At 58.1% G+C, this 16,099-nt stretch overlaps 1 protein-coding gene across 2 annotated transcripts; it reads right to left on the bottom strand.

The window, feature by feature from the left end:
* NEMP1 (nuclear envelope integral membrane protein 1) lies at positions 1-15,520 on the bottom strand. Of its 2 annotated transcripts, XM_050926039.1 has the most exons (9): positions 15,406-15,520; positions 11,612-11,733; positions 8,795-9,014; positions 7,950-8,022; positions 7,351-7,444; positions 6,490-6,604; positions 5,677-5,902; positions 4,076-4,249; positions 1-3,439 (listed from the first exon to the last, which is right to left on the bottom strand). In XM_050926039.1, the coding sequence occupies exons 1-9, from the start codon at positions 15,518-15,520 to the stop codon at positions 3,253-3,255; spliced, it is 1,326 nt and encodes a 441-aa protein (XP_050781996.1). In that variant the 3' UTR covers positions 1-3,252. The 2 variants fall into 2 exon arrangements, with proteins under 2 accessions (XP_050781996.1, XP_050781997.1); XM_050926040.1 differs by lacking the exon at positions 4,076-4,249.
* Positions 15,521-16,099: the final 579 nt, after the last annotated feature.

Raw genomic sequence — 16,099 nt, 5'->3', positions numbered from 1 at the left:
TACAAAAAACAAACTTTATTAAAAATCTGAATCTGCATTAACAACAGCGAGAAAAATAGACTCTGGGCGGCAGCAGGGCCGCTTGCGTCGCCTAACACAGAGCTGGCTTTCCGCAACAACAGGGAGCGGGAACCAAGACGGGCACAGCACCAAAAAGAAATACTTAAATTAAACTGGGAATTACCCACCGCGGCTATAGCCTCCGGTAGTTCCACGGCTTATAGGCGATGCCAAGACCGACGACTGCAGCGTACAGGCTTCTCCCGCAGACCACGGATGCCCCTCGAGTCTGATTATCTTGCAGCTGCGCCTGGCACTCCAAGGAAAGCTGGCTGCTCCGACATTGCTCCATGGGGAGCAGGCAGGATCCGGGCCCTGCAGGGAGCACTGTCCCCAGAGAGGCCACTCGAGGGCAGTTATTGCTCACACAGTTGCATAGAGAATGAGGAGCATCTCCCCCCATTTGTGCTTCAGGCCTGTCACGCAGGCCATGCCAGCCAGGCCCACACACCTCCCAGAGCTAGAAGTGGTGGATGGGACGGGCCATCCGGGCCAGCTGTGGCCTACTCCACCTACGGCAGGCGACCAGCCGGCCTTGCCCCCTCCCGCCAGCGCCACAGGGTTAGCTGAGGCCTGGGGCACTCTGCCCAGCGCTCCTGTACCCACCCAGTTCCACGCCAGCCTGGGCCCTTCCACATTCGCTCTGGCTCACGACCTGACACTTTGCATAGTCACACAAGCCCCAAACGGGGCCATTGTCATGCAATGAACCCACATTAGCTGAGACAGGACAGTTCTGCCTGGCCACTTTCTGCACCGGCTCAGGGCTAAGGCACAAGCAGCCTGCAGGCTTTCAGGGTTCAGCTGGAGGCCACTTAAAGGGGCCTGATTTGCAAAAAAAAATCTGGGAGCCTGACTCCTTTGAGGATGGAAGGTTGGACCCGCCCCAATCACTAGTTTGACCATTTAGCGCAGCCCAGGTTTAGCGGGTCTCTCCCCCAGGCCAAGTGGCCCCTCGAGCACATCACTGCGAGCAACAGACTTGGGGCTGGGAGCTCGTGTCGCTATGTTTACTGAGAGAAGCTTCTTGGAAATAATGAGAGAACTCTGCGGCGGGAGGTTTCAAAGCAGCGATCCTGGGGAGACTTTCAGAAGTGCCCAATGGACTTAGGAGCACGAGCCCTGTTGGAATGAATGGGATTTGTGCTCCTAAATCACTTGGGTAACGTCAGAATCCCACTTGTAGCCCCACAGCTCCCATTAATGGCACTGCGAAGCCAGTGTCTGAGTGGGCTAGGCAGTCTGGAAAGCCGCGGGTACGATCTCCAGTGTTAGCACACACGGCCAACTCCCTGCCCCTTCGGGACAGAACTCTGTTCCATCCACCTGAAGGCTCGGGCACAGCCCCTCGCCTGCCACCACGTTCACCCCCCACAGCCGGATGTGGAGAGAGCTAATCCCCATAGCCAGCCTCTCCCTCTGCTCCCTGCCCTTCAGAGTTCAGGGATGTGCCCTTACCCAGCGCAGCCAAGCACCCCTGGGCTTCCTGCCCCACACAGAGCTCAGGCTCCCCCCTGCGCACAGGAAACGCAGCTGGCAGGGCAGTGCTCTGCCCACCCTGCTCAGGGGATGGGACTCCTCCAGGGAGCACCAAAGATGAGGGCTGGGGGGAGCGTCCCAGGACGTCCCAGGCCACCCAGCTGCTTGCTGCCGGGTTAGAGGGGACGTGGAGCTGAACCAGAGGCTGTGGGGGACACGGACCCCTTGCCGAGCACCACATTAGCACAGAACACCCTAGGCAGAAAGGCTGAAAGGGTCGGGCCTGGAACAGGGGCTTAGGGAGCCTCGCGACTGACGCTGAGGGGGTAGAGACAGGGGCACTAAGCAGTTAAAGCGTCTCTAGCTGTGGGGCACTGTGGACGTAAGTAAACGAACCACAAACAAAGCAGGTGAGCAGGAACTATTCAGACACACAGATCCTGAAGCCAAGGGTTTCCCCCACCTCCACAGGGAGATGCTCAAGGATGCTGGGCCCAAGAGGCACTTGGAGACCTCCGGTCTCTCTGGTGTTAGGAAGCCATTCCTGCCCCCCCAACCCATTACTGATGAGGGGACCTGGCAGCCTTTCCTAGCAGGGGAACAGGAAGTCAGCTGCCCGGCACGCACCTGTCAGCACAGCAGGTTCAAAGTTCCCCTCTTGTGCAAACAAACCCGGCTCCCAGTGGGAGGAGGAAGAGATCAGGTTCCTGTCCCCACGGGCAGCCCTCTCCCCACCCACCCCCATGCCTGCCTGTAACCCAGCTAATGCCCCGGCTCTCAGAGCAGCCAGGTGCAGCCCGCTGACAGCCAGCAGGGGGCAGCAGGCCAGGAGCCGTGGCCACAGGACAGGGAGGTGGGGGCAGGGGCCAGTGGAAAGGGGGGTTATTTAGCTTGCTGGGGGCGGGATGCACAGAGAAGAGGGGCTGGGCTCAGCTCAGCACCCAAGGGGGGGGACCCCTGTGCCCCAGGAAAGCCACCCTGCTACGGGCAGGGGGCCGAGCGCTCCTGCAGCCACTGGGCGTGGCAGCTGCTCTTCTGCCATCACCTGGGTGCTGCCCATCTCCTGCGCCGCTGAGCCCCAGGGGAGCGGGAGAATGAAATTGTGTCTGTGGCTGTCAGCAGGAGGAGACGGGCCAATTCACCCAGCTTTATGGGAGGTACCACACAGGCCTGTGCAGAACCCTCCTGCCCCAGAGACCCTGCCTGGGTTCAGGACAGCTTGGGAGGCTCCCCTAGTCCAACTGAAGTCAGGCTGGGGGCAGCTCAGACAAGCAGTCCTTATTCCCCTCTGCCCCAGACAGGGCTGGGGCAAGCTCCATTGGCAGGCTGCAAAGTGCTGTGTGGATTCCCCAGAGGGGAAGTGCCCCCAGAACACCCCTTCCCCGCCCCACACATCCTTCAGCATCTCCCCCTCTGTGGAAAGCCAGGAAGAGGACAAGTGCCGTGCAGCCGGGAGAGGGACCAGGTCTGGTGCCAGCCAGAGGGCAAAGCGCTGCCAGGTCAGATGGGTGGAGTTCAATCTCCCTGACTGCCCATGTCACTGGGTCCAGCAGGAGGTGCTGCCAGCCTGGCTGGCTCTTGTGCACTCGCACGGACAGACTGGGCTTTATACACACACACGCGCTCACAGGGGCGCTCGGAGAGCAGTGATTGTACCCCACGCCAGCAGGGCGCTGCTGCAGCTCCACCGCCAAATCCGGCCGCACGGCTCCCTCACTCGAAGCCCAGGTGGTTCTGGGACACGGAGAAGCCCACGCGACCTTCCCCTTCAAAAGAGTCGTCTTCGTCTTCCTCAAAGAGCTGGTCCTCCACGAATGAGCCCCCCAGGCCGTACTCCTGCTCGTGGACTGAGACCTCGTTTGGGGTGAGATGGGAGGCGCCACCCACAAAGTCGGCGAACCTGGAAATTAATGAGGATGGGAAGCAATTAACTTCCACTGTGGGAAGAAGGGATACTGGGCTAGACGGACCACTGGCCTGACCCAGTGTGGCCATAATGTCCCTTAAAGGTCCCACACACCATTAAGCCTCAACCCCCACAGGGGAAATATTAACCCCATGTGGAAACTGAGGCATGGGGTAGGGGAGTGATCGGCCTGAGGTCACACAGAGCTGGGACTAGAACTGGTGAGTCCTGCCTTGCTGTCCCAGCCACCAGCGCAGCCCAGCCCACTAGGGTCACTTAGGCATGAGGCCAGGCCAGCATAATGAGCCAGCCAGCCGGCCTCTGGGCTGAGGAAAGGCTCAGCTGCTCCGGGCCCCGCTAACACATGCCTGAACGATGCTAGCTGAGGATAGCACCGTCAGGATGTAGACTGCTGGGGCTGGGAACTGCCAGGTGGAGTTTCTACAGCCCTGGCAGGTATGGAGGCTTAGCTGCAGGCTGCCCTGCTGGAAGAGTACAGATTGCCACAGCGAGAGCGCAGCCAGCCCTGCCCCACGGCCATGCCAGGCACTCCCCTGGATGCGTGCAGAGCCATGTCCCCCCGGCAGGGGGTGCCATAAGGGGGTTGCTGGCGCCCCCAGGGCGTTTTACCTCTTTGGAGACTGGATACGGGAAACCACAGTCCAAGCGGAGAACTCTGGGCTGCTGCAGTATCCGCGCAGCTCCTCCAGGGCCCTGCGCGTCTCCACCTCCCCCTGGAGCCGGTACTCCTCCTCGGTCAGCAGGCGAGGGGGGCTCGGCTTCGCTGTGGCTTTCTGCACCTTCCTGCCAGCAGAGCAGCAGCGTTAGCAGCAGCTCCCCGACTCGAGGCCCCGCTCAGGCCCTACGGAGAGCTGCTGGAGCCTCTGCCGGGTCCGCGCTCAGGGCTGGGGGGACGCCTGAGGAGCTAGGAGCCGGATGCAGAAGATACCGGCTGGAATCTGCTGGCCTGGGCTAGAGGCGCTGAACGGATCCACAGAGCTATCTGCCCCCGTTTAACTCTGCCGAGCCCCGTTTGGGAGCTGGCTTCCCCACCAGCACCAGAGGCGGAGAGCTGGTCACTGCTCCCCCAAGAGGGGTGACCCCACCCTGCCCCAGAATACAGAGAAACCCCAGACAGCAGCGAGGACGCAGGAGAAAATTCAGCTCTTAAAGGCTAGCATCCACCACCAAGCAGGTGTTGGTGCCACACAGTGGCCAGGATGGGTATGAGCGTTTAGTCGAGGCCATAAAGCAGGCGTCAGCCACCATTCAGAAGTGCTGGGCCGAGTCTTCGTTTATTCACTCCGAGTTAAGGTTTCACGTGCCAGTCATACATGTTAACGTTTTTAGAAGGTCTCTTTCTATAAGTCTGTAATATAGAACTAAACTATTGTTGTATGTAAAGTAAACAAACATTTTAAAAACCTTAAGAAGCTTAATTTAAAATTAAATTAAAATGCAGAGCACCTGGGCAGTGTGAGTGGTCACTGAAAATCAGCTCATGCGCTGCCTTTGGCAGACACGCCATAGGCTGCCTACCCCTGCCATAAAGTCTAATCCTGCTCCTCACCCTTGGGAGCAGGGCCAGGCCCACGCTGGGCCATGGCCGGCTCCAGGCACCAGCAAAGGAAGCAGGTGCTTGGGGCGGCACCTCCGGGTTTTCGGCAGGAATTCAGCGGCAGGCCCCTCAGTCCCTCTCTTCCTCTTCGAGCTGCCGCCGAAGTGCCGCCAGAGAGGGAGAGAGGGTGTGAAGGACCCGCCACCGAATTGCTGCTGAAGAATGAAGTGGTGCGATCGAGCTGCCGCCGAAGTGCTGCCAATCGGTCTTTTTGGGTTTTTTGCTGCTTGGGGCAGCAGAAAAGCTGGAGCTGGCCCTGCACCGGGCACCTCAGGAAATCCTGCCTTGGCCAGAGACCCCTCCGGTAAAGGCTAACGATGAATGCCCAGGCCCGAGTGACTGGCCCCTGGGCTCAGGTTTCATGCAGTCGATCCCCCCCTCCTTCCCCACCCTCCGCGTCAGCCAAAACCAGGCTGCAGCTCTGGCTTGGGAACGCCCTTCTTAGCCAAACGCACCTGGGGCCCGCATCCCCTACCGTCATTCAGCCACTCTACAGCGCGCGTGCTTAGCGCGGCCGCGCCGTTAACAGAGCCAGTCGGCCTCTTAGCCTGGGCCTGACTCCTTCCGCGTGACCCCGCCCAGGCTGGCGGCGCGCCCAGAGCTGTGGAATCACCTGTAAGTGGCGCAGAGCCACTGGACGGGGTACTCCAGGTTCTTGGTGCAGACGGCAATGGCGATCAGCGCCAGGGCGATGGGCCGGATTTGGATGCCCACGTACATGAGCAGCAGGCCCAGGAGCTGCAGGCTCCAGGTCAGCAGGTTGATGTTGCGTTCGTTCTCCAGCGGGCCGTACCGGTAGCACACGGCAAAGCTGGCGAAACCCACCAGCAGCATGTAGCCTGGGAGAGGGCGAGAGAGCAGGTGTGAGGGAATTCAAAGGAGACCACTATGAACAGGACAGACGCCCGGCACCTCCCCTTTCTTTAGGGCCCAGGGTCCCTCACAGACTCATCAGCAAGTTCACGGCCAGGCCCCCTGTGAAATCAGCCAGGAATGCCACGCCTGCCCCCTAGAACAAGGATTGCACGGAGCAGGCAGGGCGGGAAGCATCCTGAACATTGGTGCAGCCTATGCAGCATGCACCATGTAACCGCTCCTTCCCCGTCCCTTGTGCCACCGGCATCACTGATCCTACAATCCTGGGTCCCTTCCCGGTTCAATGACTCTAAATCCTATTTGGACAGGGGCTGCTCAGCTCAGATGGCTAAGCTGGGCTGATCTGCAGCAGTCAAATCCAAGGTGCAGCTCAGCCAGGCCCCTGCCCCCTCCTCCCACCACCCTTCCCGGAAGCGGCCACAGGCAGCTGACCAAGACCCCCATTGGTAGCTGCGCAGAAGGGAGACGGGCATGGAAGTCCCAGCCTCTCCCACGCCACCGTCATACAAACAGGCGAACCTGCCTTTGCTAGGCGCCAAGACGCACTCACCCAGCAGATATTGCCAGTAGGACTTGCAGATCTCTTGCAAGTTTCTGAAGACCAGCTGGATGAGGTAGAGGGAGAAGGACCAGCCTCCCACTAGGACGAAGTAGATGGGACTTTTCTAGGGCAGATGGAAAGAGGTGAGAACAAGACAGGGGCTTCCATGCGTCTGCTCGAGCCGAACTGCTGTCGTCAGACATTCACCCCCGGGAAAGACTGTCTGCTAGACAGGCCCTATGTCAAGGGGCAGCAGAGCCTAGTGGGGCAGGTACCAGACCCGGGTTCTGTTCCCAGGTCTGCCACGTGACCTGGAGCAGGTGGTTCTGTTCCTCGGCCTTTCCCCACTCACCCCTTGCCTGCTTTGGCCACAGACTTTGCCTGTCCCTCACTGTGCAGTAGCAAAGGGGCCCTGATCTCAGCTGGGCGCTACCCTGTGTGAGCCAGGCCACGTGGCTGTCCTTCTGACCCGTCCCCTCCACAAACAGCCACCAGCTCCCCCGGCACCCAGAGCACCTCCATCCTGGGGGGCGGGATTTTAGCACCAGCACGTGCCGCTGCAGAGCTGCTACCGGCTGTGTGAGCTACAGCTCAGCGGGACAGTTTAAACCACCGCCTACCTTGCTCAGAGCGGGGGTCAGACACCCGAACCACCCTACCCCAGCATTCCTGTCTCTGGCGCCAGGGCACCAAAAGGCTCTTTCATGTTTCCCCCCAGCATAGACCGGACTCGAGAGCCTCAGGGGGCAGGAGCTCGTAACCAGATTCCCAAGTTCCAGCAGTTCGGCGAGGTCCTTGAACCAGCCAGTCGCCGAGGGGTCAGTTCTGGCTCCGCAGAACCCGATTCCCAGACCAGAGCCGCAGCCTCACCTTGGGCATCACCTTGGCCATCACGTAGATGAGGATCAGCAGTGAGGCCAGCACCCCGATGCTTATCCCAGCCGAGTAGTGGAATAGCTGACTCCTACGGAGACCACACAGGGCGGGTGAGCTTGAGAGACACAGTGCGACCAGAGCTTCTGGCCGACACACCTGGGACAGCAGGAAGCCAACGCGCAGGCCACCTCAGGCTCGTTAGAAGGGAGCTCGGGTGGTGTCTTGGTAAGAGGGGCCTGCACAAAGTCAAGCTCCGTGGAGCGACAGGCCTGAACCAAGGGGAGCTACAGTGCTGGGAGATGATCTCAGTGATTTAACTGCCAGGACACCAGGCCACAGCCTGTGAGCAGGTAGGCGGCCGACCAGCTGTGGATGTTGGCAGCCCTTGGTTTACATAGCTACTGAGGAGCAGGGGCAAGGCTGGGGCGGGCACCGCTCCGAGATGCCCTGCTGCCCCTGCAACAGCAGATCCCTGTGATCGCATTTCCTCCGTGTGGCCCAGCCCATTACCACAGAGGTTGGGGCAGTCGTGCGCCCAGGACAGCAGGTACAGCACACGCAGTGGTCTGGTCTTCCAGCACAGGGCAACTCACCTGCTCAGTAAATCCCCAGAGAAAAACAGGAGCAGGCCCAGGAAGGAAACCAGGCAGAGCTTGGGGTCAAACCCTAAGAGAGACAAGACGGTATCAGAGAAGCCCCCAACCTGGTTACTTTATGCTGATCCCACGTGACAACGTGGCCCGGTCCCAGCAGCCCATTGGGAGCGGTTGGGACACACCTAGCCTGACGTACGCAGGCAGCCCCCCGCGCTGAATATGCCTGGACGTGGGGCAAATGGAGCCTGTCTCAGTATAAACGGCCCCAAGGCCCAGACGCTGCTCTAAACCTGGTGAATCTCAGCCCAAGGATTCTAACCCGGCTTTGCTGCGGGTGGCACCAAACTGCCCCGGGGCTGGAGGAAACGGATGGCTGCCCACGCTTCTCTTCCAGAGGCGTATACAGCCCATGTTGGGCGAGTGCTTCTCTCCCGTCCCCAAGCAAAGTAGGAACATCAGACCTAGGGCTAACGTGTGCTGTAATGCCTCATACCAGACACCTGGTACCGCCACAACTCCGTTCTAGGCCCGAAGCAGCTGGACCACGCTCCCAGCAGAGTTGGGTGCCACCACCTGCCTGTTTTTAAGCTTCTCCTCAGATCTCCTCCATTTCCCCCAAAGGGCAGTTTCAGGGCACTCACCCCAAGACCCCCATGGGAGACTAGCTGGGGTCTTCTAAACAAGGTGGCATCCAGCAAAGCCCAGGCGGGCAGTAGCCAGGTAAACCTAACCCCGCGCTGCTGGATGGAGCAGGTGCAGCACATCCTGAGCTAAGCAGCAGGAACGGCACTGCAGGCCCACGAAGCCCCGAGCGGGGCAGCCCGACCCCCAGTACAACTTACACCGGAGGAGAACAACGCTGTAGGTGGTGTTTGGCTCCGGCAGCTCGATTTTCAGGCAGGTTTTCTGGCTGTAGAGACCCACGGGGATGTAGGTGTCATTCAGCGTCTCTTTGAAAAAGGTGAAGACAAAGTTCCACATGTTGAATTCCTCCAGCTCTTTCAGCTTCTCCTCGCTTTCCACCTGGGTGACACGGATCATCTGGTTGCTGATGACTCGGATCTGCGGACGGGAGAGGAGAGGGACTCGCACACCCACGCTGCACCGCAGGGGTGGACACAACAGGGTTCTTCACTAAGCCAGGGCGCGAGGGAGACAAAACTAGATGGGGGATCAGAGCTGTGCAGCTAAGAGCTAAAGATTTATTGCTTAGCCCTTTGTGAAGTGCTTCACGTACATCAGCTTGCAGAACCTGGGGCAGGTTCGTTCCCTTCCCTGATCTGTGGGATCAGGAGAACGAAATCACTGCTAATCCAGTGGGAGTGCCAGAAGAGGTGGTCTCAGAAACGCTATTAGAGATACAGGGTAACGTTTCCAAACTCACCAAAGTGACAATCAACAGTTCACTTTGGAGAGTTTGGAAATGTATCTACAGCTACTTTACCGAAGCAGTTCAACCAGAGACTCTCAACCTTTCCAGACGACTGGCCCCTTTCAGGAGTGGGATCTGTCTCATGCACCCCAAGTTTCACCTCACTTAAAAACAACTTGCTTACAAAATCAGACATAAAAAGACAAGTGTGTCACAGCCGCACTGTTACTGTAAAACTCCTTCCTTTCTCATTTTCACCATATAATTACAAGTCAATGAATCAGGACATAAATCTTGTACTGACATTTCACCATACAGCATACAGGCCATAATCATGTCATGGCCTGTATGAGAGTTTGATTTGTACTGACTTTGCTAGTGCTTTTTAGAAGCTGTTGTAAATGTAGGCAAATCTCTAGATCAGGTGCCGTACCCCTTGGAAGAGGTCTGCGTACCCCCAGGAGTACGTGCACCCCTGGTTGGGAACCACTGAGTTAGAAGAACCAGTGGCCAAAGAGTCAAGCCAGTTTGCAGGCCCGTGCAAGGGCTTGGAGAAATACAGATGCTTCTCACTCGGCAGAGAAAACGAACGTTGCAGTTGCCAGTAACTGACTTCTCAGGAAGTATATCCACATCCTGCACCTGGAGGCTACAATCACCTTCACATCCAAGCTGCAGACTCTCTCAGTGCCTCCTTTTCTCATCAGCAAGAGCCCTGGCCATGAGCGTCTAAAAATGTGAGTTACGAGAAGAGCTGGTCTCAGACATTTTCAGGGGACTAGTTGAAGGATGAAAGAGGATTTCAAGGCACAGGACCAGCAGCGAGAAAGTCTAGAGCGTTCCTACCTTTGCCGCTTGCTTCCTCCATGCACTTGCAAGTCATTTCCCCTCCCCTCAGTTTCCACACCTGTAACTGGGGGATAATGCTCCCAGTTGGGGTCTGAACTGAAACATCCTTGTTAAAATTGCAGAGTCTCTCAGACGGAAAGAGCTTAAGCACTGATTGTACAAACTTCCCTCAATGGGTTTGTTTTATTCACTTCCTGACACGCTTGCCAGGCAGTTTCACCTTTGATAGCTTTATGGAATGAGTTAGCAAACCCACGGTTCTCTGACACGATTCCTTCCCCCCACCTCTGGTCGGAAAAGGCTGACGTGAACAACAGTGCCATGGATCTCAACAGACCGAGAAACCATGACATGAAGTGTCCTGACAGATGCCTACCACTTCGCCAACATTAGATGCAGCCTTGAGGCAGCCGCTGTGAGAAGCTAGGACAGCGTCTGCCCGCTGTGGCAGGGGAGATCAGGGTGACAAGGTGTCGGGGGAGGAACAGCCCTGCAGTGATGTCTGATGAAGCCTCGGGTATGAACACCAACCCTTTGAGAGTCCTCCCCGTGCCTGCCGGCAACTAGCACTTCCTCTCCTTTTTCCTACCCTGAGTCGTCCCTGCAGGGGGACACTACCTTGTGCCTACATCTGACACTGCTGGAAACAGGCGCCTTACTGCTGTCAGCAATGTCCCCTCTAGCCAGCAACTCGGAGAGCTTCCCACCGAAAACACTCACCTGCAGAGGCGTTCTCCCCGGTTTCCAGCTGACACCCGGAGAGCCTAAGTGACTTGCTCAAGGCCACACGAGTGAGCAGCAGGGCTGGGGGGGAAGAGACCCCGAACTCCTGCTGCTCAGTCCATTGTTCCAACGAATGCACGACACTGCTGCCAATGCTGGGAATAGAACCCAGGAGTCCTGCAACCAAGCCTGCTGGCTCTAACCACTACAATGCATTCCTAGGACAACGGTGGTCATCCTTTGGCCTTATTGTGCTCGCACCTGCCTGTACAGCCCCTAGCACATTCTGGCTGCTAACCTCACATAAACCACAGGACAAGAAGGGCAAGGCACAACGGCTTGGACCACATCTGGGACTGGCCCAGCTGCAGGAGCACTCAGACACAAGGAGGGGTCCAAGCAAGAAGTTTATATCCCAGGGACCGCGCACGCTGCAAGGGGAGGCGATAAAAAGACAAGGGGGTTTGTTCTACGGTGACCAGACAGCAAGTGTAAAAAATCGGGACGGGGTGGGGAGTAATAGGTGACTATATAAGAAAAAGGCACCTAAAAATCGGGACATCTGGTCACTCTAGTTTGGTCTGAGAGGTTCTTTCACTGGTTCAAAAAAACCCAACAAAGCCTCTTTCATTCGGACTCTCGGCTTGAATGCAAACGCTGGGGGGCAGGGGCTGCAGTGAGACGCAGACCTGACTTTGCAGCAGCAGGTTCTTACCTGCATCCGGGTCCAGATGTCGTGCCATTTCGGGGTCTCCGTGTTGGTGTAGCAGAATGGCTGTGGGAACGTCAGATGGTACACGTGCCCTTCTTCGAGTTGGATCACCGGCTTCTTGGCCTCTTCATTAGACAGGGGAGAGGGACAAGAAAGGATTTAGGACCAAACCAGACCCGATGCATCTATTCCCACCTGTGTCTGGAAGCGAGCCCCGCGTGGGGTGTGAGGCGAGTCTGTCCTGTGTCCAGCACCAAGACATGGGGGTGGGGGGAAGTTCCCTTTCACTTTGTTTAAAAGAACTATGTGTTCGTTTTGATATCAATTCAATTGATTTCACGGGGCCCCTGCCCCAACTTCAGTGCACCCTGATGAGGGAAGCTAGAGGGTTTGGCATTTATAACGGGTGGCCCCTGGGGAAGGGGTCCGAGATCAGGAGATGGGCACTTAAGCTGGGTGTTTGGGCTCAAAGTTCCTGGGCTACAGTTTCCGGCTGCCTGCAGACTCAGGAAGGCATCCCGGCACTTCACACTCTGCTCGTGTTGCTGCAGGTTTTCTTCACACTCGCCAGGGACAGAAACAATCGTGGGTGGCTTGTTTTCAAAGGGGAGACTTCGAGCCTAGAGAATGTTCCCACAAGCCACAGGTGGATGCCATGGCAAGGACTGCGGCCCCAGGACTCACGGGACTCTGGCAGGGAGTTATCTGGGAGTGATTCTGTTTAAACCTTTCCCCCGCGACTAGGGATCGGGCACTCGGTCATACCACCAGCACCAAACAAGCTGCCCTGGGAAGGCCGAGGTGAAGGGAACCACCAGCCAGGGACTAACTGCATGGAGCCTTCCTAAAACATGAGCTTGATTCTAAGCTCGTAGTGCAGCTCCACTGACTTCTGTGCAATTTCTCCTGATTTACCCCAACACGACCGGAGGATCAGAGCTAATGTGCATCCCACATAGACCTCATAAGAACGGCTATAGTGGGCCAGATCAGTGGTCCACTTAGCCCTGTATCCTGCCTCTCAGTGGCCATCTGAACAGGGTTGGGATTTGGGAGTAACCCCACATTTTCCCCCAGTAGAGCCGAGCCTGGTGGTCCTTGGTCCTCCACTTGTGTTGGAAGCAGCTCTGCGAGACGCAGCCCTGGGGGAATTCATTCAGCAACCACATCAATGAGAGAAAGTCAGAGTTTAAGGCCAGAAGGGACCACTGGGGCATCTCTTGCCTAACACAGACCCTAACCTCCCCTTATTAGTTCCCGCTTCAGGTCCAATGTCTGTGGCTGAAGGAGAACATGTAGCTTTGGTTATTTAAAAGCTATTCCATTGAACTCCTCCTGTTTTATAACTGGCTCGGCATCTGTAAGTGCCTTTGCAAGAAGAAAGTCCTCTCCTCGAGCCTTCTTAGGAAAAAGCCAAACCCCAGGCTTTCACCAACGCATGCATGTGTTGTGAAGAGGCTCCTGAGAGTCTATTCTCAACAGGCGCACGCATCTCCCACGGAGATGGCTCAGGCATATAGATTCACTGCAGAGAGTGGGTGTTTGAGTAATGCTCTGTGACTTTAAACTATTTACCAACGTGCTTAGGTTCATAGAAAATGTTATTCCCCAAGAGGAGAGACATTAGATGGAGTAAAAAAACATTAAGCTACCTCCAACTGTAGCAGGGAAAGAACGTGAGTGACATTAAAAATTATGCTACAATCACTAAGTTGTGTGACCAGACAGCGTCTGCTGCTCACAAGGATTAGTGGGTATTTGTTGACCCTTTGTGCCAGGCACAGCACTGTTCACACTGAACAAGGCACCTTTCACACAGCCCAATTTTTAGCAGAGGAACAGTACGTGCCTAGCTGGAGGGCAGTCACCACAGTACATCTTTAGGGGTTAAGAACAATACCACGCTCGTCTGGAACACTTTCCATCCATAGATCTCAAAGCACTTTACAAAAGAGGCACAGAGCAGGAACGTGACTTGTCTGAGGTCATCCAGAAGGCCAGTGGCAGAAACAGGTCTCCAAGGCCCAGCCAATGCCCTACCCACTAGTTCACACTGTCTCCCAAGTGACATTTTTGGTGTTTCCAATCAGATACCCTATGCCCAGGGTGGCCAACCTGTGGCTCTGAAGAGCCGCATGTGGCTCCAGAAGTAAATATGTGGCTCCTTGTATAGGCACCAACTCCAGGCCAGAGCTACAGGCACCAACTTTCCAATGTGCCCACCCTGCACAGAGACGAATCAATCAGTTCGTATGGAGAGGGGACGCAGCCAGCTAGACGGGATTATTGGATACTTGCACTATGGTGGCACCCCAAGGGGACTGGTCAGGATTATGGTTTGATTGCACAGTGTGCTGTGCACCCATGTGGGGAGGCCCCCTGCCTCCTCACTAGTGCCAACAGGCCCCCCATCCTCTGCCAACATCCTCTTTTACTTGGCCTCATTCCCATCCCCCGAGTCCCTGCACTGAGGGGCTCACAAGATTCACTTGGAATCGAGGCATTTGAAAAGATGCATCTGATTCCCCAGACTGTGCTGTGATCCTGCCAGCACCTCACCCAGCCCCAGCCCGCCTGCCTGCACCCTCATGCCCTGTCTCAACCCCCAACACTACACCACCTGCCAGTGCCCACCAGCCCTGCCAGCCTCCCATTCCAAATCCCTGGGGGTTCACAGTCTCACTAATTTGGGTTCACCACCCATAAGTCTCCCTCCCCCCCACAAGTCACTGCTCATGAGCCCCAAAGAACAGCCTGGGGAGGGAGGGGCAGCAAGTGCTAAGATTTGTGGCAGAGGAAGGTGATAATTTAACATAGCAGCGGGCAATGTTAATGAGATTACAAGGAGCCCCCAGGGTGGGTGACAGAAGGGGGCAGGGTGATGGGGATTTACCTGCTGCCCCACACAGGGGCAGCCAGTGGAGTAGGGGGTGAGTGTCGGACAAATCTCAGTTCCCTGTGGGCCTAGTCAGCAACCTCTCCACTTGCCAACACCCCACTCTGGGGGCCCTCACAAAAAGCCCCCCCCCACAGGCTCCACTCCCAGCTCCCCAACACGTGCCACTCCCACACCCTGACTCTGGGCCTCTCTGGGTTCCCATCCATCCCCCCAGGACCTGCCTCACACTCCAAGTCCCAGCCCCCCAGGTCCCTGTGCCTCCACCTCCCCCAAGTCCCTGCCCCTTCCTGGCTTCCAGGCCCCCAGTGCCTGCACCCCCCACACCCCCAGGCCCCTGCCCCTCATCTCTGCCCCATCCCAGTACCGGCCCCCACCTGGCTCCAAGCCCCATGTGCCTGCAGCCCCCACCCCGGATCCTTCCCCTCTCACTGCCCCACCCCCCATCTCTGCCCTACCCCGCCCCTCGGCAGGTCTCATCCCCCTGCGCCTGCACCACCCACCCCGGGGCCCTTGGGGTGCCCCCCCCGTATTCCAGTCCCAGCCCCCCCCACCTCTGCCCCAGCGCGGCACCTGCCCCCACGGGGCTCCCAGCCCCCCCCCCCAGGTCCCAGCCCCCCCGTGCCTGTGCCCCCCACACCTCCAGGCCCCCCCACCTCTGCCCCACCGCGGTACCTGCCCCCCAACTGGGCTCCCAGCCCCCCCCATGCCTGTGCCCCCCACACCTCCAGCCCCCCCCACCTCTGCCCCAGCGCGGCACCTGCCCCCACTGGGCTCCCAGCCCCCCACACCTCCAGGCCCCAGCGCGGTACCTGCCTAGGGCCCCGCGCCCCCGTCCCTGCGCCTCCCCACGCCGGGTCCCCGCCCCCGCCCGGCTCCCAGCCCCCCGCGCCCCCGGTACCTGCGCCCCCCGCCAGCAGCAGCAGCACCAGGGTCCCCAGGAGCCGCCGCCGCCCCGGCGCTGGTTTCATCCCTCCCGCCATGGCCGCGCCGCGCACTTCCGCTCGCGCCGTCATCAGCCCTCCCTAGCAACCAGGGGGACGGGCGGGCCGCCGGCCTATGGGCGCCCGCGTGTTCAGTGACGTAAATCCCCGCTCCCTAGCAACCGCTCTGGCCGACAGCCCTCCTCAGCCTATCAGAGAGCGGTTCAGGTCTCGCCCCGCCCAGCTGCCGCCCAGCTCTAGTCTCGCTGACTGACAAGCTAGATAGCCTATCACAGGACAGCTCGGCCCCATAGTAACTCTTAGACCGGCCCTCGGTGACCGACCAGTCCCATGGTAACTGTTAGACCTTCCCCCTAGCAACTACGGTGACTGACAGCTTCCCCAGTATATCAGAATACAATACAGCCCACACACTAGCAACCGGGCTGATTGACAGGCCTCACCACCTATCACGAGACGTCTTTGCCCCATCGCTATGTTTGACTCATGGCTGTACCAACCAATTGTAGGGTCCGTGGGGGGCGGGGGGGCGGTGCTCGATTGTTATTGTAGGGTCCCTCGTGGGGGGAGGGGCTGGGGTGGGTTGTAATTGCAGGGTCCCTCGTGGGGGGAGGGGCTGGGGCTGGGTCGTTATTGCAGGGTCCCTCGTGG

This window comes from Gopherus flavomarginatus, chromosome 16 (genome assembly GCF_025201925.1).
Source record: "Gopherus flavomarginatus isolate rGopFla2 chromosome 16, rGopFla2.mat.asm, whole genome shotgun sequence".
NCBI lineage: Eukaryota > Metazoa > Chordata > Testudines > Testudinidae > Gopherus > Gopherus flavomarginatus.
Note: the sequence above shows the minus strand (reverse complement) of the source record. Positions and strands in the feature narration are given on the sequence as shown.

What these genes read in the sequence shown, in the direction of transcription:
- NEMP1 (XM_050926039.1), bottom strand. Translation starts at nt 15,520, where the DNA reads ATGACGGCGCGAGCGGAAGTGCGCGGCGCGGCCATGGCGGGAGGGATG. An exon ending in CAGCGTTGTTCTCCTCCGGT is followed by an intron (nt 8,023 to 8,794) that starts GTAAGTTGTACT and finishes TGTCTCTCTTAG; the next exon opens with GGTTTGACCCCAAGCTCTGC. An exon ending in TGGCCAAGGTGATGCCCAAG is followed by an intron (nt 6,605 to 7,350) that starts GTGAGGCTGCGG and finishes CATCTGCCCTAG; the next exon opens with AAAAGTCCCATCTACTTCGT.